Genomic DNA, 23,221 nt, shown 5'->3' with positions numbered 1-23,221 from the left:
GGAGATACAAGCAGTTGTGAGCTGCCTGGCGTAGGTGACTTTTAAAACAAATTAAAAGAAATTTTTTTTTAAGATTTTATTTATTTATTATGTGTACAACATTCTGCTTCTATCTGCACACCAGAAGAGGGCACCAGATCTCATAATGGATGGTTGTGAGCCACCATGTGGTTGCTGGGAATTGAACTCAGGACCTCTAGAAGAGCAGTCGGTGCTCTTAACCTCTGAGCCATCTCTCCAGCCCCCCAAAAGAAAAATTTGTGTGCATGTTTTGCCTCCCATGTATTCTGTGCATCTCTTGTATGTTACGATAAATCTTTCCGCCAAAAGCCGCCCGAGCCCCACCGCCACGTGTGAGCTTTACGCCAGCCGCCCGCCCAAGTTAGGCCCAAATGAATACACAGAAACTTGTATTAGGTTCAAAGCTGCTTGGCCAATGACTAGGATTCCTCATCTGTTAGCTCAGTCTTAATTATCATAAATCTATATTTTATAAGACTTATCGGATGCCTTATTGGCGTTCCTCCTTGCCAGTGGATCACATCCTGCCGCTGGAGAAGGAAGGGGAAAAAAGGGACCCTTCCTGTTTCTCATTCACTTAAATGTGAGTCTCCTTGCTATGTCATTTCCTGTCTGGATCATCACTTCTCTACTACATTTCCCAGAATCCTCTTTGACTCCTAGTCCTGCCTAACTTGCCGTTTCATTGGCCAAACAGTATTTTATTTAACAGTCAATAAGATAAACATACACAGTACATTCCCCATCACTTGTATGTCTGGTGCCCAATGAGGCTAGAAGGTGGTGATGGATCCTCTAGAACTATTGTTACAGCAGGTGTTACCTACTTGTGGGTGCTGGGAATCAGACCCAGGTCCTCTGGAAGAATAGCCAATGCTCTTCACCTCTGAACCACCTCTGCAGCCCCATGACTCAGTGCTTCTTTGTTGTTGTTTCTGCTGTTTATTTATTTACTTTAAAGCTTTATTTAGTTAGCAATTCATTGATTCTTTTTATTTTTTTTAAAGATTTTAAAATTTTATTTTATGTTTATGAGGGTTTTGTCTGTGTTATGTGTATGAACTATGTGTACGCTTTGTGTCTAGTAGTTTTATGGGTGTTGGATTCTCCAGGAGTTGTTGGTATAGTTGGTTGTGAACTACCATTTAGGTACTGGGAACTGAACCTGGGTTTCCTGCAAGAGCAACATGTACCCTTAATCACTGAGTTATCTTTCCAGCCCCTGCCTCAATACTTTTAAGAATCCAGAAATGCCTGGAGAGATAGCTCAGAGATTAGGAGCACTTGTTTCTATTGCAGAGGACCTGGGTTCAGTTCCTAATACCTACATGAGGACTCACAACTATCCTTAACTCCAGCTTTAGGAGACCCAATGCCTTCTGGCTCTATGGGCACCAGAAATACATGTGGTCCACTAATATACATGCAGGTAAAATCCCATACACATAAAATAAAATAAATATTTAAATGAAACAAATCCAAATAGAGCATTCTTTGTGTAGCTTAATAGTTTCTGTTACTGTTTGTGTGTGTGTTTTTTTTTAAAGAAATGCTGTTTTTTATGTGAGTTGAAGTTACAAACTACAGTAGGTGGCCATATATGTGAAAACACATTATTAAATATATTAACTCTGTCCTAGATACTCAGTCATTTTGCTTGTGTATAAGAGAGTATGGCTGTAGAGCCATTCTAAAAGTACAGTGGATTAAAGATACTTTGAGATGGATGTTAGTGGCACGTGCCTTTAATCCCAGCACTCAGGAGGCAGAGGCAGGCATAGATCTCAGTTTGAAGCTAGCCTGGTCTATAGAACGAGTTCCAGGACAGCCAGGGGTCAACAGAGAAACCCTGTCTTGAAAAACAAAACCAACCAAAGAACAACGACAACAGCAACAACAACAACAACAACAAAAAACAAAAGCAAGCAAATAAACTTTGTATACATAATACCAAATGACTGGAACATCTTGTATTCCTTTGTGTTATTTTTTTAGACATGGTGGTAGGGATAGAAGCCTGGCTTTATGTCTGTCCTACTAGGAATCTGGAATCTGTTCAAGCATGGAGCCCCAGCCCCAGTAGTTTTTTTGTTTGTTTGTTTTGTTTTTTTAAGAAATCAGCAATTTGAAGTACTTGTTTTAGAATTTGAAGAATGAGTGTCTCTTTGCTTTATTGCAATAGCCAATATAAGATGACATTTTTTAAAATTTAAATTAGAAACAAGCTTCTTTTATATGTCAATCTCAGTTCCCACTTTGTCCCCTCTTCCCCCTGCCCTCACTGGCCCCCTATCCTGACCCCTTTCTGCTCCCCAGAGAGGATGAGGCTTTCCATGGGGGAATCTTAAAAATCTGTCATATCATTTGGAGCAGGGCCTAGACTTTCCCCAGTGTGTCTAGTCTGAGAGAGTATCCCTCTATGTGGAGAGGGCTCCCTAAGTTCATTTGAGTACTAGGGGTAAATACTGATCCACTACCAGTGGCCTCATAGATTGTCTAGACCTCCAAACTGACTTTCTCCTTCAGGGGGTCTGGAACAGTCCTATGCTGGTTTCCCAGCTATCAGAACATGATATTTTTTTAAACTAGAAATTTGTTCTTTTTTTTTCTCTTTTTCTAGCCTTGCACTGAAGTATTATTTATAGATATATTCCACGAATATAATCAAACTCTTACTCCAGTACTACTAGAAATGATGCAAACTCTACAAGGTAAGTTGTAGTTTGTGATAGTTTTGCCATTTAGTGTTCAGTTACAATTGCCTCAGTGTTAGCTGTTCATTGCTCTGTTTCCTGGTCATACACTGAATATGAATTTGAGAAATACTGCATGTGTTCTTTCTTGCAAGAGTGGCATTTGAAGTCAGCCTTGAGCTACACTTTTGAATATGGTACATCTTGCTATTGTAACCATAATAGCACCATAAACCAATGATAGGTGTAGCTTGGGGAAACTTTCTCTATAGCATGTTGTAGCAAGTAGTTAGACTCAAAATAAGCCTTATAGTTGTAGTGGTAAGATAGAAAGGAGATAAATTTAAAAGAAGATGACAAAGCAGATCTCGGTTATTTGGTTATTGTACTTTATATACAAGTAGTTAATTGTTAAGTAACTTTGATTAGACTGTCACATGACAAAGCAAATTTTGGATATTTGATCATTGTAGTTAATTACTAAGTAACTTTGATTAGACTGTTTGTTTCATGATACAGTGGTCACACTGGCTTTATTCATTCTTTATCTCAGTGCTTGGCATGCTTCATTGTTATTTGTTGATTGATTCCCTTGAGCACTAATTGAATGTACTGGCAACAAGAAAATAATCAAAAGTGCTCCTAAACTTTTAAGTTGTTACTTCATATATAGTGGTTGGAGATCACCATGCACCTTTTGGAGTACTTTTAGATTAAAAAAAAAAAAAAAAGCCTTCAGAGAGAAAAGGCTTAAAAGACAGGAGAAGGTGAAAGACCACTTAGACAAGCCAGGCTAGGCTTTTCCCTTACAGGATGGAGTATAGGGATATATCCTGGAGAAGAGCATGTTGGTAGAAGCTGCTAAAATGCTTAGAAGGCAGAAAGCAATGAAGAGAATTAAAATGCCACATGTTTTAATTGTGGCAGACAAGGTCATCTTAAAAGGGATTGTAAATAGGGCATTCCTAGAAACAGCTTTTTCTAAGTATAATGCAAACAGTGCCCCTCCCTTCTGGATTATGCAGAAGGTATGGCAAAGGTAGGCATTGAACTAATGAATGTAGATCAACAAGAGACATTTATGGCAGTCCTTTGCTGTCAGGGAAACTCCTTGAGGGACCTCTCATAGGCCCCTGTGCCAAATCCTGCTCAGTCATTTCCTGTCACTGTGGAAGCTCCTTTACAAAGCAATTAAAGAACCTAATGCCTATTGTAAGAAACCATACTGCTCTGGATGATACAACAGCTATAGAAGACAAAACAAAATATTCAGGAGAAACCATAAATCAAATTAGATAAAAATTAGATTAGGAACATTCCCAAAGGTACGGTTGGGGAAGAGTTTTGTTTTTGTTTTTTTCTGGAACATAAAACAACCATTTTGAGGCATATAAATACCTTTGGACAAATAAAGCATACAAAGAAGGGAGAACTACCCAGAAAAATTACCAAGAAAAGAAATAATCTAATGCGATCTCTGAAATCCCCCCAAAGATGATGGAACCCCACAATGACAATTCCACCAGGACTATGATAACATGACTAAGCTGAAAAACACCAGCTGAAGATCAACTTGGGACTACAAACTGCTCAGGACAATTTCAAGGTTGCTAGTTGAGATGTTCCAGTGTCAGACTACTGTAGCCAGGACTTGAGACAAGCACTACACTTTCCCATAATGCAGAAACTGGACAACAAATGATACAGCTACCTTTCCCAGGACTTGACAATAAACCCAAATTTTTCTTTTCAGGATCCCCTAAAGATGCTGTCATTCCTCGACAGCAGGAAGTAACTTTAAGAAAATGAGGTGCACATTCCCAAGAGGTGGGGTGGGTGGTTTTTGGTCTTTCATTGGGTTATGGATATCTGTCATTGTTTAGGGGAATTGGTTACAAGTTGTTGTTCTTTTTTGGTTTTTTGAGACAGGGTTTCTCTGTGTAGCTTTGGAGCCTATCCTGGCACTCACTCTGGAGACCAGTTTGGCCTCAAACTCACAGAGATTCACCTGCCTCTGTCTCCCAAGTGCTGGGATTAAAGGCATGTGCCACCAATGCCCGGCTGGTTACAAGTTGTTATTGATAATAGTCAGGAAAAAAAGCTAGCAAAGGAGAGTAGATTCAGGGTTCTTGTTTTGAAAGATAAAAGGGGGATACAGATATGATAGGATAAAGGGGTAGATTATTGAATCTACTCTGAAAGGAAAAAAGGGAGGATAGAGATACAAGATAAAAAGGTATATTATTGGACCTGGAGAGGTGGCTTGGTGGTTAAGAGCACTGACTGCTCTTCCAGAAGACCCGGGTTCATTCCCAGCACCCACATGGCAGCTCACAACTGTCCTTAACTTCTTTTCGGGGGATCCAATACCCTCATAAAGATACTCATTCGTGCAGGCAAAACACCAATGTACATAAATAATTTTTAAAGAGGTAGATTATTGAATCTACTTTTAAAAAGCAGCTACTAGTTTTAAATATTTTACATTGGATTGGACTTTTGTATACTGTGTACATGTTTTGTATATTGAGATTATTTTGTTAAAACATACTGTACCTAGGTTTCTAATCTTATTCAAGGTATTGTACCTAAACAGTTCACTTAACAATGTAATGCAAATTTCTAGTCCTTGAAAGTTATTATTACCAACTATATAGGATAATAAGGGAATGCAGGTTAGTAATTAGTCACCTATTACAGTTGAGTTTGTAGTCACATTAGGTATGTTTTCATGGTCAAACATGTTTTAGATAGATATCTTCAGACACTTCAGAGATCTACAGAATATGGAGTTTAAGATACTAAAATAACATAGGTTCTTTTTTTTTTTATGACAATGACATGTCTACTCCTGGTAGCACCAATCTACTTCAGAGAAGATGATGGGCATTGAAGAAACTCCATATGGAGTTTGCTTTCTTTGTGGCAGAAGTAAGCCACTGAGCAAGAAAGTGCCCTTGCCTTGACTGCTGACAGTATGCTGTCCAAATTGGACAAGCAGGACACAAAGGAGAGTGCTGCCAAACCTTGTCAAGACAAGGTGGAACAGTCCTTCAGAAATCCTGCTTCACAAAAATGTCTGTTGAATATTCTAGGCCTATAGGCCAAAGATGGATGCCCAAATGTTGCAGAGGACCCTTGCATGACTGTCCAGGCAGCCAGCTGTTTTTTCCATTTCTCACATTTTGGTTTTTTTTTTTTTTTTTTTGGAAATTGCTTGCTAATACTTCCTGCTTACTCAGTTAATATCATTTCCTTCTCTGGTCTCTGAGGAAGTTGAAGACTAGATAGTTATAGTTTTCATTGTTTACCAGCTGCAGAAGAGAAACTAAAGCGTTGTAAATTGTAAAAGGCTGAGAGACATTAAAAGATAATACAAATTAGAATAGAAAGTGAATTTGGTACAACCTTTTGAACTCATCAAGATAGGGTAGATAATGGAATGTTTTCACTGAATTTGTCAAATGCAAATTGGACTAGAGGAGTAGGGCCTCAGACGTGGCAGTTAGTCTCTAGCCACATTGAGGACAGGATTGCCCCAGCCATGGTAGAGGTAAGAGCTGTCTGGTGGCTTGGCTGGTTTGTTTTTCTGATCTTCAGCTTGAACCCCAATAGCTGTCTCTGGGTTTATATTATTTGTGTTATGCTTAACATGTTTATATATAGTTTTTATCAGTTAAATTAATTTAAAATTTTAAAATTAGGGTTGTTTATTTTTACTGATATTTTTCTTTTTTTTTTTTAAACAGGTCCAACCAATGTAGAAGATATGAATGCACTGTTAATCAAAGATGCTGGTATGTTGGACTCAAGTGATTTAGAAATGTGTATTTATCCAATAGATAGAGGATCTGTTTGATGGTAGATTTTGTTCTGTGAGTATTGGTATGTAAAAAATAGCTAAAATGTAAGAATTGTGAGTTTAAGGAGATAACCAAGTATACAGCTAATTCTACCTTTGTATGAAATGGTTAATGCTAAAGCATGTGTTATAAAAACAAGGGAGTTATGGATAGGAAAAGTTTCCCTTTTAAAGAACTGTAGCATAAGATTGCAAGGATGAGAAGGAGTCAGCTACACAGGGTGAGGGTGCCAGAGTAGTGTTCCAGGAGAACTGCAGTGTTTAGGAATACTTGAAGGTAAGATGAATTAGTCTTGGTAGAGTTTAACATTTTACTGTGCTTTGCTTAAACTGGACAGTAACAAGCAGTTAAAGGATTGTTGTGCAGGATGAGCTAGAGAAAAATAAACCGGGGCTGGATCATAAAGTACCGCTTCCATTTAGAATCAGATACTATTTTATAATATTTGAAATTTAAGCCATGTTAGGTTGGATTTTTGTTTTCTCTTTGAAAATACTGAAGAGTGTTTGGAAAGACCTGGGATAAAATAATTTAAGAAATGTCTCTAAAATATTTTTAGTAATCTCTGTTAATATTGTATATTTTCCTTAATATATTTCATTTTTCAAAGTAGGTTCAGATTTTTATATAAGGCCAAATTCCTAAAATGTTTTCTTTCTTTTTTCGTCTCAGTGTATAATGCTGTGGGATTAGCTGCTTTTGAGCTATTTGACAGTGTTGATTTTGATCAGTGGTTTAAGAACCAACTTCTTCCAGAATTACAAGTTTCTCATAATAGGCAAGTAAACACCTACTTTACTGTATTGATTTTTTGAAACTAAAAAAGTATGATTTTGGTTATATTTAGCACAGAAAAGAATGTAAGACTTACAAATATTGTAGCAAATAATAAGCAAAAGAATTATTTTTTATGTTCCTTGCCCTCAAGTGTAAATCCTGAAAGAAGTATTTGATGTAATATGGAATTGTTTGTAGGAGAAAAGAAACAGAACTTTATGTAGAATTGAAGGTAGAGTTCTGTGAGTTCCTGGAAGAAGCTGTGCATAAAATGAGACTGTTGGCAGCAACCAGGTCTGTCATAAGCAGCCAACCAAAGTGATAGCCACAAAGAGTGACTGTTGTGGGAACACAGTCCTACAGGTGGTCTCTGAGAGAAAATAGAGGAGATGGAGATGACTGCTTATGCAGAATTTGAATGTTCTTTGCCTTCCTATACAGGTGCCTAATTTATTATTACCAGATCCATATGGCAGTTAGTAGCACTTTTGCCCAATTCTTTTGCTTTGCATTGTGTATTTTAATTTGTAATGGATAGAATGTAAGAGGAAAGGTCTTTTTATGGTTTTTATAAGTCATTTCTTTGTTCAAAATTAGATACTAGAGAGCTGGCTGGAAAGTTGTGCTTAAGAGAAGTTGTTGCTCTTGTAGGGGATTCACGTGCCTGGCACCCACATCCGAATGGCTCACAAAGGCCCATAACTCCAGCTTCAGGGAATCCAATTCTGTCTCATGGCCTCTGTGAACACTGAACTCGCATACACATACTCTCCATACCTTTCACATCAGCTGTCATGTGCATGTGCATATGTGTACAGGCATACAATTAAAACCTCTTATAATATAACTAGAGACTATAAAAAATATTACAAGTAGCTGTGTGTGTGTGTGTGTGTGTGTGTGTGTATAGAAAGGATCGGTTGAGCTACTTTTGTGTTATATCTAGTGTCTTGTAGTCAGCATACTGCATAGCAATAGATTAGTAAATATTTGTTGACTACATTATTGAATGGATAGAAAACCATCTATATATAGATTATTTTCTAATTATTTAGAGTCATTGAATTATCAACCTGCATCCTAGCACTCAAGAAGCCAAAGCAAGACAACCTTCGGTTTGAGACCAGCATATATTACATAGTGAATTTGAGGCCAACAAAACAACATATTGAAGTTGAGGCCACCCAGAAAACTATAATGAGACCTGATCTCAATCCTCTCCCTACAAACACACAGCAGCAAAGTTAAAAACCTGAAGATTCTTTAAAGAAAATTTGTCCAGTTAAGTAGTAATTTATAGCTTGTCCTGTGGAGGCTGTTGTGTATGAAATAGCCTCTGACAGTGCCCACAGGAAGCTAGACAGCCTTTGAAGGAGTAAAACCATACTCACTAGAGAGAAATGTGAGCTCCAATTATCCTTAAACCAGGAAGGACATGTGATTTTAGAGCTCACTGTCTCATACAGTATCTCTCAGCATATGCCACTTTGGAATGTGCTTAGTGCTGCTGAGGAAATGAGTGTTCGGTTCATTTAAATGTAAAAGCCAGAGCTATGTAAAATGTTCTCTGAGTATATGTTGAAGTGATCATAGTTTGAGTATTTTTGGATAAGTCACTACTAACATTTGGCTTGCTTCAAATTTTCTGTTAGATTGATGATCTAGACCAGTGTTTCTCAAAAGTACATTCTCTTAAGGTACATTTGTTTGACTCACTAGGGAGATTGTCATGTTGCATGCAAGTCCTGGTCTAGTAAGCATTACACATAGGGCAGTGCTTTCACAGCCTATGATGCTGCTGCCAGTTTAGGGGCAGTTCTTCAAGGCCTGGTTATTGTAAGCCTAAGTTGGTTGGATATGAATGTCACCTTGGGATTTCTGAGTTTTATTTTCTTTCTTTAGAGTAGAACTGAACATGGAAATCTCTGAGGTTTCAATCTAAAAGCTGAGCTTTATTACTTCACACACACGTCTTGTTATTTCTGATTCTATGACTATTCAAACAACTCCTATCCCTTGAAATGGCATTTCTCCACTTTGCATTTAAATGGTATTTATCTCAAGGGCTGTCTTAAAATCTGTATTCCACTGACTATGTTTTAAGTCTTTTTCTGGGCTGTATACTTTGAGGCTAAGGAATATTTACCTACATTTTTTTGAAACTTTAGTGAGCATTTTTTTCTGTTTGTTCAGTCATCTTTTTCAGTGACTTTCTAAAGTCATTGTATGCTCATCACTTTCATTTATACCCAGAAATAAATATAATTTTGTCACTAAAAGTTTATGTCAAGAAGATATTTTTTAATGACAGTCTAGGAAGAAATGTTTTAAATTTGAATTTGATTTTTCTTCTTGACTAAGAAAAATCTTGGGAAACTCCACTTTAGTAAAAATAGTATCAGAAATAAATTATGTATTTGTTACTGCTAGTCCTTTGCAATTTTAATGATTTAAGTCCACCATATTTGTTCTGAGTCATGTTTGGTAATTGCATACATCTTTAAGAATCATTTAGCTAGAATTACTAAGCTTATACAAATTATTACTTAGATAAACATAAAGGCCGTTCACAGTGATCTGAAAATAATATTTATGAGGTTGACTGATGGAAATAGAAACATTGAATATAGGAGGTTATTATTGTTTTGGTACAGAGACCTGCCAGCTGTAGGGTTTCTGGTGTTAGCATTGTTTATGGTTGCTTGAGGAAGAGAAATTTATATATTTGTCTGTGCTTGAAATTGCTTTTGTGAGATGTTGTGCATCCAATCCAGGATCTTCCTCATGTGAGACAAGGGCTTTACCACAGAGTGTCACCCTAGCCCTTGCATTTTGACACAGGTGTTACATTGTCACTCAAGCAGTCTTTGCACTCACTGTTTCAGTTTCCTAGATGGCTATTACAATTTATTAACAAAGAAGAGTCTTGAGAACACCATATATGTACCTAAGGAATTTCATTTTTTGTTTCTTTTGTGTTGATATTTAGAAGTTGATTTTTATGTAAATGCAAATTACATTTTTTACTATATGTTAGATTTAAATGGAATTATTCTAAGTGAAGTAGACCTCTTAAAATACTGAACATTTTAATTTATTGATTTTTTTTTCCCCCTCTGCCACCTAGGTATAAGCCATTGCGGCGCAGGGTGATTTGGCTCATTGGTCAGTGGATTTCTGTGAAATTCAAGTCTGACTTGAGACCCATGCTGTATGAAGCAATCTGTAACTTGCTTCAAGATCAGGATTTAGTGGTATGTCAGCCTGCTGAATCAGCATCTCTAGATCTCAGACCCCCCCCCCCCCCCCCAGTGTTCAGAATTCTTCCTTAAAAATTCGCTCTAGAGAATATGCTAGTTACTATTACAAGGATAGGAAAGTGTAGTACTTAGGAAGGGAATGGGTTCTTAGCCAGAAAATAAAGGTTTTAGATACTACTTTAAAGACTAGAAGGTTACTTGGTTTGGGAACTAAAAGTATGTTAGCTGGTGCCAGGTTGGTTGATAAAGTCAGAATAATAATAAGATGTTGCCCTTATGTACACCCAGATAACAACATGCTGTGTGCAATGAAATATGAGTCCCAGAGTCTGAAGTTTGTCTGTGGGGTTTAGAATATCTCAGATCATTTGGGAGTTTGGAAGCTTTGCTGTAACTGAGGTTACATTAAAGGTGGGAGCTTGAACCCTCCCCCTCCCTTCCTTCCTTCCCCCTTCACTTGGTGACTCCCGTTTGCAAGGTTCTGTGTTTTCATGCTGTTCTGTTTTCTCTTGCCACTAGCATCTCCTGCATGCTACTCTCCTTCAGTCCCGTCCGTGCTCTCCATTTACCTAATGGCAAATTATTTCCTTCTTGGAAATGCCTACTGCCATAAAGGCTTCGTAAGCAATCACAGAAAAACTGAAAAGGTCAAGAATAAGGATACCTGTTCTTTTTGTCACTTGTTACAAACTAAGAGTAGTGCCCTTTCGGTTTTTCCATGGCATATTCCTGGGATTTAATATAATCAAAAACAGGAAAGTGGTTTGGAATAATTTTTCATTAACTACTAATGATGTTCAGCAGTTCTAAGAACAACTAAAAAATACGTATTGTACTTTGATTTTTTTTTTTATAGGTCCGAATTGAAACAGCAACAACTCTGAAGTTAAATATCCTTCAAAAGGTTTTTATTTGCAAGTTTTTGCAGTAAAGTTATAATCAATTTGCTTTTATGTGTATAGGTGTTTTGCCTACAAATGTGTGCCAAATGTGCATCTAATTGCCTGAGGAAGGAAGAAGAAATTGTCAGATCCCCTGGAACTGCGTTTATTTATGGTTGTGAGCTGCCCCATGGGTTCTGGGAATTGAACCCAGTTCCTCTGGAAGAACAGCCAGTGCTCTTAACCACTGAACCATCTCTAGCCCTATAGTAGTTTTAATTAAAAAAAAAATAACGAAACTTGAAAAAACTTTCTAAAGGACTTAATTGTAAAGAAGTTCAGCCTTTTTCTGTTGTTTTGAATTAGGGTGTCATGTAACCCCGCCTGGCCTGGAACTCTACACAGTGAAGACTAGCCTTCAACTTCTGATCCTCCTGCTTTGCCTCCTAGTGTTGGGATAATTGGTCTGCACTGCTCCATTGAGCCTTAAGTTTAACATTTTAAAATTGGTTATTTTGTGAAATTAATTGATAGGATAGTTAAGATGTATTTTCTCCAAAATGTATGTATTATAAACATATATATTTGTTATTTCAATAACTTACTGTAAATGTATTCTTATCTTGATGGATGTTATGTGTTTTCAGTGTTCCTTAACTGTTTTTTACCTGTTGATGATTTTGAATTTAGAACAGATCAATTTTTACCGGTAAGCATATTGGTTTCAAGGTTTTGGAACAGTTTCTATTTATGTATTTGGAGTACATATATTTTATAAATGAATTTATATGTATTTTTAGTATTTTATAAACATACATTTATTTATTTGTGTGTGTGTGTGTGTGAGCATGCTTGTAGCTTGTCTGTGGAAGTTGGAGGAGAGCTTGAGATACTTGATGGCTTAGATTCTTAAAATAGCAGGCATCTACCTACAGAACGTTATATCTCCATGCAGCATCTTTCTGATAAGGCCCTCATCAGTTCACTGGCTTGTTGAGTACAACAATTTACGTTCTTTTTGCTTTAATTCGTCACCTTTTTGTATTGTTATCTGCAGCAGCTTTTCATAGAAGTGTAGCACAGAGCACAGTTAACAGCTTAGTTGACCAAAGCACAGTTTAGACTAGTTTTTTAAACATTTCAGTGTGTGGATAATTAAGATTCTGATGTATATGTCTTTAGCAGTAATAAAGAAAAAATAGTCTTACATACTGGCAGCTTGTTTAAAATATTGCTAAGGTTTGTGTTTTTGTCTCATTGCTTTGGCATATTTATGTTTATTTACATATGTCTATGTCTACATTTTAGAACCTCTTTTTTCTTCCACCTGCAGTATTTGGAGACCATGTTCACACTGCTCTTTCAGCTGCTTCAGCAAGTTACAGAATGTGACACAAAGATGCATGTTTTGCACGTCCTTTCCTGTGTGATTGAAAGAGTCAATGTACAGGTAATTTGGTGAGACTTAAAATGAGTAACGATTCAAAAGTTTATACTTTGTTGTAGATTTTGAGGCAGAGATTCATGTAGCCCAGTCTAACCTCAGCCAAGAATAACTTTGAATACCTGATCTTCCTGCCTCTTTCTCCCAATTGTTGGGATAACAGATATGTGACATGGTGCTCAGATAAAAGTTCACAAATTTTGATGGTAGTGCTAGTATTCAATTTAAACATTGCTTAATTGCAATGGCAGGCTTGAGTCACTTTATTATTTCTAGCCGATCTTGGCACTGGTATCTTAATGTAGTATTTCTTAGCACTTCAGGTTTTTATTACAAGAATTACATGATTTCATTTGGTGATGGTTTTCAGTTTGCTTAAGTAGATGTTTAACTGAGGGTGTTTTTAAACTTTAAGTTTCTGACCTTGCTGTTCAGCTTGAGTAAGGTCTTTAAATTTGTGTTGTGTAAATGAGAATTATAATTTTGACCTCAGCCAGTTTACACGATTTCATGGTATGAAATTATTTGACATGTCTAATATGTTTTAGAGTATTGTACATTTGCAGTAAATTATTTGCTAAAAAGTTGATTATAAAAGCAAGATTTGTCCTTTTACTTGTGTAAATCTGGCTAGTGAAAATTTCTTAAAGACTTTTTTTCTTGTACAAATGAATTATTTTACACATGTCTCCTGAAAATGTCATTGCATTTCTACTTATACTCGTCTTCCAGGATAAAAAGCTTAGACAGTTTAGGTGGGAACAGTAACAGAGAGCTGAGGTATCCACTATACATTCTTATCTATCTATCTATCTATCTATCTATCTATCTATCTATCTATCTATCTATCTATCTATCTATTTATTTTGGTTTTTCAAGACAGGGTTTCTTTGTGGCTTTGGAGGCTGTCCTGGAACTAGCTCTTGTAGACCAGGCTGGTCTTGAACTCCCAGAGATCTGGCTGCCTCTGCCTCCCTAGTGCTGGGATTAAAGGCGTGTGCCACCACCCACACGGCCTACATTTTTATTTTTAAAACTGAGACCAAGATAGGAAATGGTTTTTAAAAATCAGTTATTTTGATTCTTTAACTTTTGGTAACCTTTGATCAAGCTTATTATTTATATCCTTGTCATAAATACCCATCAAACTATCTTTCATTGACAGACTTAATTTTGTCTGATTTTTATGTTTGTGAAGTCATTATCTTTGTACTATAAGGACACTTACTTGAATATTAGTTCTTTTTTTTTGAACTTTACATTTCCCCCCCCACTCCTTTTCCCTCCTTTCCTCTCCCCTTCCACTCGAATATTAGTTCTTATTTTTGAACTAATATTCAAGTAATTGTGCCCTTTGGTACAATTGTATTTTTATTCATATGGATGTTTTGCATGTATGTCTGTGCACCTTGTACATGTTTGATACCTGAGGAGATCAGAAAAGGCGGTTTGATCCTGTGGAACTGGAGTTACAGATAGTTGTGAGCCACCATGTGAATCCTGGGAATCAAACCAGGTCCTTTAGATGAGCAGCCAGTGCTCTTACGTTCTAAGGCATCCCTCCAAGCCCATCAAAATAAGTAAATAAGTAAATAAAAGCATGATTAAATTATTTCACTCCTGAGGTCCTTCAAATCTATAGTTGAAGTAAACATGCAATCAAGTTTTATGGCAAGCAGTCTTTGAGCTTCCACATATCTAACAAAAAGAAATTAAAGGGCTTCTGTGAAATACATTGTTGAAAATGTTATCTAAAAGATGAAATGTAACAGGGTCCTTGTTAAAACATTTGTTACACATGTTTTATGTTGTGGTTTCAGAGTATGTTAGGACTGTAAGTCAAGTGCTTTTATTTGATACTAGCGCTCAAGCTCTTCTCCTTCCCACCTCCCAGACATTCCAGAAGAACACTTAACATGAGACGGATCCTTCAGTATATCGTAAGGTGTATATTACTGATTTTTCACGTGACGCTATAAATCAAGATGAATAATCCTGAACTTCATACCTGTTGATTAATTAGTAAATGCCCATTTTCCTTTCTCAGGCTCTGGCAGCCACCATTCTACTCTGTCACTCAATGAATTTGGCTCTTTCAGATACTTCTTAGAAGTGGAATCAGTGTTGTCTTTCTTTGACTGATTTTCATTTAGTAGACCTTTTAAGGTTCATCTAGATGGTTGAATATTACAGATTTTCCCTTTTACTTTTAAAGGCTGAGTAGTATGTTTAATCATTCCTGTGTATTCTTCAGGAAACCAAAGCTTATGGATGCCAGTTACTTATATAAAAAGACTTCGCATTCTCCCATGTACTTTAAGTCATATTGAGATTTCTGTAATACGTAGCATGATGTAAACAGTTACCATATGGCATTGTTTGTGATACAATAACTAGATGCACCCCCCCATACACACATTGGATATTTTCTATTCAAGGTTAGTTCAATCCCAAGGATTCATAGGTACACTGTACTATACACGCTATTTCTTATGTGCATAAAAAAATGCTTTTAAAAAAATCAGCTACCAATGTGCTAATAATTAATCTCTTGGTGATCTCAATTCTTTTTGATAAATGCCTTGATGTGAGATCCATTGATAGTTGGCAGTTCTGAATGTTTAAGAAACCTTCATACTGTTTTTCTACTAATGGACGTACCATTTTGCACATGACAAAAATGTACAAGGTTTCTCCTCCACATGCTCACCACTTACTGTTTTAAAAATAGTCATGCTGACACAGATGAGGTGGTATCTTACTGTGCTTTTGACTTCATTTATGTGATGACTTTAATACATTCTTAGATCTGTTAAAAAATGCTATGCAAGTGGTTATAATTGGCCTGCTTCAAAATTCATGTTATAATCCTTTTTAGAATTATATATAGTGTCTTTTCCTCTTAATCTCATTTCATTTAGAAATCTGAAGATTTCAAAAAATTGCAAGGTTGAATCAACATCCATGTGTCATTCACCTAACTTCATCATCTACCCATTTTATTCCATGTGCTCTTGTTTTGTCTGTTTAGTGGTGCAGGAAATCACTGTTTGTAAACTGCTTGATTGTAATCACAGGCATGATAATAGCACTCTCTGTAAGAAATAGGCTCCTCATCCTCCACCCTAAAATCTTTTTCATTACATTCAGAAAATTAATATTAATGCAGTTTTCTTTGAAATTTGTGTATTATTTTAAACATATTAATGGACCGAGTTTTATATAATTGAAATTATCTTGAGAGACCATTTAGCAAAATTGAGTTAACTATTAAATAGATGTTGATGGTTTACCATAATTTTATAATTCAAATTTTGAAAATAAAAATAAACACATGAAAATAAGGTAAAACATGAGTCTTTTAAATATTCAGTTTTACCTCACTGAAATATTTTGGGGGAAACATCTAACTCCTGTAACCATTGTCACTAGTAGTAGGGGTTAACAGTTGTGTAGCTTTTCTACCTTTTGAGAGTTTGGTATTGTGGGAGCAGTATTGAATTTAAATACATACAGTAGAATTTGATAATGTTGAAGGTCTGATGGTCTGATATTTATTCCATCACCAAGGATGTTCTGACTAGAATTTCAGTTATAATCTTAAACTTGGAGCTGGTTTGCATGTCTCTGTGGGTATATCTGCTTGCTTGTCCGTCCGTCTGTCCGTCCATCCATCCATCCATCCAGTTTTTCAGTAATTCACTATTGGACTGGTGAGGTAGCCCAGTGGGTAAAGGAGATTTCTGTGTAAGCTATCATGATAACCTGAGCTTGATCCCTGGAATCCACATAGAATCCACATGAAGGTGGAAAGAGAGAACTAACTCCACAGCGTTATCTATGATGTCCATGTGTGTGTGCCACCGATTCCCTCCTAACCCTATGCCAATAATGAACACAGACATTCACTGTGAGGCTGTGCTTTTATTTCTGTATTTCAGGTTATATATTAAAAAGCAGATTAACTTTACATATACTAGGCATAACAATTTTATTGTATGTGTGTGTGTGTGTGTGTGTGTGTGTGTGTGTGTGTGTTTGTGCAAGTGTATATGTGTGTGAGTGAAGACCAGAGGACAACTTTTTGTTTTTGTTCCTTGGGAGCCATCTTTGTTTTCTTAAGATAGGGTCTCTGAGTTGTCCAGGCTTGCCAGTTAAGCTAGTGTGGCCAGCTAGTAAGACTCTAAGGATCTTGTTACCACCATCTTTTCAAAGTTGGGATCACAAGTGTGCACCTAGCTTTTTCATATGGGTTCTGTGGATTGGATTCAGATCCTTGTCCTCTCACACCAAACCCTCTACAGACCAAGCCATTTCCCTGGCCCACAGTTTCACTTTTGAAAGGGTTCTACCAGATCTTGTGTAACACCTCCTCATAATTGCCTTTACCCTTTTTCTTTGTGAGGGCTTATTCAGCTTTTCTACATCCTTTCCAGTGCCTTGTTCTCAGGGATTGTCTCAGGGAGATAGCACCAGAAAACTGTAGTCAAAGGATAAATGCTGACTCATTAAAACACAAGGTACTTTCCATGTAAGCTGCCTTATTAAAAGTCAAAGTGTTTGCCAGGTTTCTCACAGTATATTGCCTTTCTTACTAAATGATTACATTGTTTTCCTTTTTTGTCTGTCTTGTGGTAGATACGACCATATGTAGGATGTTTGGTACAATATTTGCCTCTCCTTTGGAAGCAGAGTGAAGAGCACAACATGTTGCGATGTGCTATTCTGACAACACTTATCCATCTTGTTCAGGTTTGTAGCTCTCCAGTTTCTTAGTTGTTGTTTGTTTTTAACGAAAAATTGTTTTATGTGATTCATGAAAATCTTCACATTATTTTTAGGCTTTTTAAAATGTCTTATGTGTACACTTTCAAAAACCACTATTTGAAAAGTATTATCTACTTTAAAAAGGCATTTCTTCTGTTAATATCTTTCAGTAATGTTAGACCCCATGACTTGTGCGCCCACATGCAGTTAGTTTTTCTGGTGTTCAGAGCATAGCAGCATGAACTTGCTCTGGAGTTTTCCTTTTTTTCCTGGATATAATAAATACTTTCCCATTTGAAACCCAAGAAGTCATGAAATCAGGATAACTGCTTCTGAGGAGAGGAATGATTTCAACTTTAGATATTTCTGACTTTTAAAGTATGATGTGTAGCAGGTGGAGAGGAACCTGAAAGTACATGGCAAGAGATCTAGACTGTGGCTCTCATTTGAATTATTAAAAGTAAATTTGAGACATTTTCTATTCAGATATCCTTCTACATTAAGAATTAACAACAATTCTCAATCTAAAAGTTTCTGATATTAAAAAAAAAACCTAGAATGCCTTGATGATTGGGCTGAACTTATTCTCTTGATAAATGTTTATAGATGAACTTTTGTCATTAAACATTCTCAGTAGAGTTTTAAATAGATGATTAATGATACAAACTTTTTTTTTGGGGGGGGGTTTCCAGACAGGGTTTCTCTGTGTAGCTTTGGAGCCTATCCAGGCACTCCTTCTGTAGACCAGGCTGGCCTTCAACTCACAGAGATTCACCTGCCGCTGCCTCCCAAGTACTGGGATTAAAGGCGTGCGCCACTGACTCCCAGTGATACAAACTTTTAAAATGCATTTTTGCATTACATTTCATGAACAGACAATATATGTGTGTTACTAAGAGCTAGGAAGATTGTACTCTTGAGCTATGAGCCTAGATAACTCCTTTTCCTTTGAGTTGCTTTTGTCAAAGTATTTAATCACAGTAACAAGAAAATAATTACAATACAAGAACAGAAGCTGGGGAGATAAGGTAGAAAAAAGAAAGTTAGCAATAACGTAATAATATGTGCCTTCAACAGCCTCTATGTTTTTTTTTTTGATTTAAGCATCTTAACGTTCTTGACATCCTTATATAGAAAATGAAACTTTAATCTTTTTTTTTTTAAATGTTCTGTTTTTAATTTATTTATTATGAATACAACATTCTGCTTCCATGTATATCTGCACACCAGAAGAGGGCACCAGATCTCATTACAGATGGTTGTGAGCCACCATGTGGTTGCTGGGAATTGAACTCAGGACCTCTGGAAGAGCAGTCGGAGCTCTTAACCTCTGAGCCATCTCTCCAGCCCCGAAACTTTAATCTTTTTGTACCTGTTGTGTTACTCCTGTTCCTGCAAATTCTCAATGTAATTATGTAGTTGTAGTGCAATTGTACTATTTATGATTCTTATTTGTATGACTGTACAGAGGCTATTGGAGGTGTTCATCCCTGGTGGGGGAGGGGTGCAGGTCTTCCTCAATTATCATGCATTTTGTTTTTTTGAGACAGGTCTTTGATTGAACCTGGAGTTTGCTGATTAGATTGACTAACCAGCAAATCCTAGGGATTTTCCTGTCTTTGCCTCTCCAGTGTTGGGATTACAATTGTCTGCTGATGGGCCAGGTGTTTATGTGGGTGTTAGGATTCAGCTGGGCTCCTTGTGTTTGTATAGCAAGTACTTTGCCAACTGACCCATCTCCTCAGCTCCTATTGCTTATCCTTTTTTTATTTTTATTATTCTTACATGTATTTATTTTGTGATCCTCCCACAAATATACACATACTAATTTAAAAATACATCTAAATAATTCCTCTCACTAGGTCAGTGTTTCTCAACCTTCTAATGCTGCAAACCTCTAATATATAGTTCCTCATGTTATAGTGACCCCCAACCATAAAATTATTTTTGTTGCTACTTCATAATTGTAATTTTGCTACTGTTATAAATCATAATGTAAATATCTGATATGTAGATTGTCTTCAGTGACACCCAAAGGGATTTTGTCCTACAGGTTGAGAACCACTACCTTAGGTTATTCTAGACCCCTGTGGAGTTAGTAGACAGTCCTATTTAATCTTCATACCTATATTAATTTTAGTTCTTTAGTACAAGTTTCCATTGCTCTGTATGTTGGTTTTTTTTTTTTGTTGTTGTTGTTGTTTGTTTTTTGTTTTGTTTTTGTTTTTTGTCAGCTTGATAGACATCCAGGAAGAGGGAAATGTAATAGAGAAAATATCTTCATCACATTGGCCTGTAGGCAAGTCATGATGGCTTAAAGTTCACTCATTGATTAATTTACATTTTTTTAAAAGTCAGAAGCCTAGTATACCATTGCTGAATTTTCTGACCAGAGTCCAGCAGGGTAAGTATTCTACCTGTCAGGCTAGGTTTTCCACTTGGAGGCTTTAGAGATGAATCTGTTTTCCAAGTCATTCAACTTGTATAGTTCTTCCTTCTGTTGTACCAAGTGCTTTGTTTTTTGTTGGTTGTCTGATTCCACTCCCTAGAATCCATCTGCATCCCTGGACAAATCAACAGTAAGCATTTCAATCACTCATGGCTTATACCTGGGACTCCTGTTTAGATAACTAGACAGGAGATACTCTTAAAATGGCTCATGTAAGGCAGGCCTACCTGAATTATCTCTTTCTCTTAAAGTCCGTTTTGTGGGGAATTTAGCTACATTTATTATCTAGAGTATTGTTTGACTGAATAACAAGGTCAGGACAAAGAGTCCGAGGTGATTGTTTTAGATTTCTTATACTCCACATAGTTTTCTACATAGTCACACCTGTACTTTTGTTATCCAAACCTCCCTCAGGACACATCATGTAGCTCTATTGTCTTGAAGAGATATGAACTATTCTGCTGCATTTTAAGTCTTGACTTGTTTAACTTTGTGCTTACGAATATTTGTTATAGGGGATCTGTTTTAACTGTCCACAACAGGACAGTCTGCTGTGGCTATCTGATTCCTCCTACTTTCTGGGGCAGTTCATGAATGGCTCAGTTTTGGATTTTAAATAACTGTTTTGTTGATTGTCTTTTTTCCTTTTGTTTCTCCTTGCTGTTTAGATGATGGAGATTCTAAACTTGGTCTCTGAATTTCTTACCATTTCTTTGTAGTTTTGTCTTTCTGCTTTAATCTCACTTTTAGATTTTCTCAACTTTATTTTCAAATTTTCTATTGAACTTTTTTGCTGTCATATTTTTATATCTGAGGTATTTTTCTCCCTTGCGCTTTAGTGGTTATTTGTGGGTGTTTTGCCTGCATGTATCAGTACAGTACCATGTGCATTCCTGGTGTCCAAGAAGGCCAGAAGAGGGCATTGGATCCCTGTAACTGAGTTATAACAGTTGGAAACTACCATGTGGGTGCTGGGAATTTGAAACAGGTCCTCTTGAAGAGCACCCAGTGCTCTTAACTGCTGAGCCATCTCTCTATTCCTTGAGGTTCTTTTGTAAAATCTTATTGAATAATCCTTTTGTTATTTCAGTTTGCCTTTGTTTTTGTAACTTCAGAGTTTTGTTGTAATTGTTTTTACAGGATAGGTTTTTCCAGGCTCTTACTCTGTTTTCTAGTTGTTTCCTTTGTTTTTGTTTTGATGTTAGTTGTTTTATTCATTTCTATTGACCCTTGGCTGTTTTCTTACATTTTTACTTTCTATTACAAAACATTGAATATACACAAAGCACAGTGCATCTGTAAGCACTTCCAACTTGAGGGAGTATTAGTGTTTTTCTGCATGTAGAGCAGTGGGCACTCCACCCCTGAGTGGAGGGAGGGAGTGTGCATTTGGGAATTTGCTGACTTGTAACTTTTTCCTTGATGATTTTTCCTTGATGAAGGGCCCTGCGGTTTCCTACCTGGTTTGGGTTAATATATTACTCTTGTAAATTAAACACCTACTTTTGACTACCTACTAGTTTCCTGTCCCGTGAACATCTATTTGTTTTTACCAGAAAATAAGTAGTCAGTTTTTTCTTGCTCTGAGAACAGTCAGTTGTTTATCTGCTTATATGTGTGTATGAGTTCTTCTCATTACCCGCCTACTTTCCTTCCTTTCTTGTTTTACCTTTAATACAGAATACTAGATTTTATGTCATTTTCAGACAAAACAAGTTTTTGATCTATTTTTAAACTTCCAGAAATTATCTTACTAGCATATTTTCCTTCACTCAAACCTTCTTAAACATATATATGCTTCTGAAAATGCCTGGTGCCACCAGTTACTGAATTGTACAGTGGAGTAGGGAAACATATAGATTTCTGTCTCTTTAAGTCCAATTTGTAATTTTGAAAATTTTCTGCATCTTATTGTAAATATGGATGAATAGTGCTATCAATGAACAATCTAGGTTGGGGTCATTTCATATTTGTTATTTAGCTGAAAGTGTTTATATAGGTAAAATGGCAATATTACTACTTTTTCTATAGTCTTAGAATGGGGAGAACAAATATTTCTTCCATGTGTGGAACATTCCTAATCTAAAATTCAAAATGCTCCAAAACAGTAAATGTTTGGCACCAACTTGATACCACAAGTAGAGAATTCCCAATTAGCTTAGTAAGCAATATAAATAAAGTATTGAATTGCCTTCAGGCTCTGCGTATGGATCATAAATTAATTTTATATTTAGATTTGGGTTCCATTTCCAAGGTATTTTATTATGTATTTGTAAACATTCTAGAAAATGAAATCTAAAATCTTAATTTCTTCTGAGCAATTTAGATAAAGAAGACTCTATCTGTATGTGGGATTTCTCTTTTCTTCTCTTTTCTTTTTTTTTTTTTTTCTTTTTTCTTTTTGGTTTTTCAAGACAGGGTTTCTCTGTATAGCTTTAGAGTCTATCCTGGCACTTGCTCTGGAGACCAGGCTGGCCTCGAACTTACAGAGATCCGCCTGCCTCTGCCTCCCGAGTGCTGGGATTAAAGGCGTGCGCCACCAACCCCGGCCCTGTATGTGGGATTTCTTAAAAGGCACAGAATACATATAGCCTTGACTAGACACAGACACACACACACACACACACACACACACACACACACACACACACACACACACACACACACACACACCTTACTGCCATTTAGGTAGGATGATAACATTTTTATTTCTATATTTTTTAATAATAAATAGAAGGGGTTTTTTTGCTAGTATTTATGATGAGGACTATCCTAAGAGACTCTTCTTTATCTTATATAAATTGTTTTCTGAGGCAGGTAATTGATGGGTGGTGGGAGGGATCTTAAGAGTGTCTTTTCATATATTGTGTTTATATTCCTATAGGGATTAGGAGCAGACAGCAAGAACCTGTACCCTTTCCTGCTCCCAGTTATCCAGCTGAGTACAGATGTTTCCCAGCCTCCTCATGTCTACCTTCTGGAAGATGGCCTTGAGTTATGGTAAGAGGAAAAACTCGATACTGTGGATTCCCCTACTGCCTCCTTCTCTATTTGTGTTCCAATAGA

General features: G+C 36.6%; 1 protein-coding gene across 2 annotated transcripts in view; it reads left to right on the top strand.

Annotated features, from left to right (window-relative positions):
- Positions 1–23,221, top strand: part of Ipo11 (importin 11) — a 135,367-nt gene that overhangs the window by 53,399 nt on the left and 58,747 nt on the right. For both annotated transcript variants that reach the window (XM_027401522.2, XM_027401523.2), the window contains exons 13-21: positions 2,642–2,732; positions 6,464–6,511; positions 7,250–7,355; positions 10,482–10,608; positions 11,471–11,504; positions 12,164–12,204; positions 12,829–12,945; positions 17,578–17,691; positions 23,040–23,155. In XM_027401522.2, coding sequence (XP_027257323.1) covers positions 2,642–2,732; positions 6,464–6,511; positions 7,250–7,355; positions 10,482–10,608; positions 11,471–11,504; positions 12,164–12,204; positions 12,829–12,945; positions 17,578–17,691; positions 23,040–23,155 — 794 coding nt within the window. The remainder of the gene's footprint in view (positions 1–2,641; positions 2,733–6,463; positions 6,512–7,249; positions 7,356–10,481; positions 10,609–11,470; positions 11,505–12,163; positions 12,205–12,828; positions 12,946–17,577; positions 17,692–23,039; positions 23,156–23,221) is intronic.

Source organism: Cricetulus griseus, chromosome 2, assembly GCF_003668045.3.
Source record: "Cricetulus griseus strain 17A/GY chromosome 2, alternate assembly CriGri-PICRH-1.0, whole genome shotgun sequence".
In the NCBI taxonomy this organism is placed as follows: domain Eukaryota; kingdom Metazoa; phylum Chordata; class Mammalia; order Rodentia; family Cricetidae; genus Cricetulus; species Cricetulus griseus.
The sequence above is the reverse complement of the archived record's forward strand: the minus strand, read 5'-3'. Positions and strand labels throughout refer to the sequence as shown.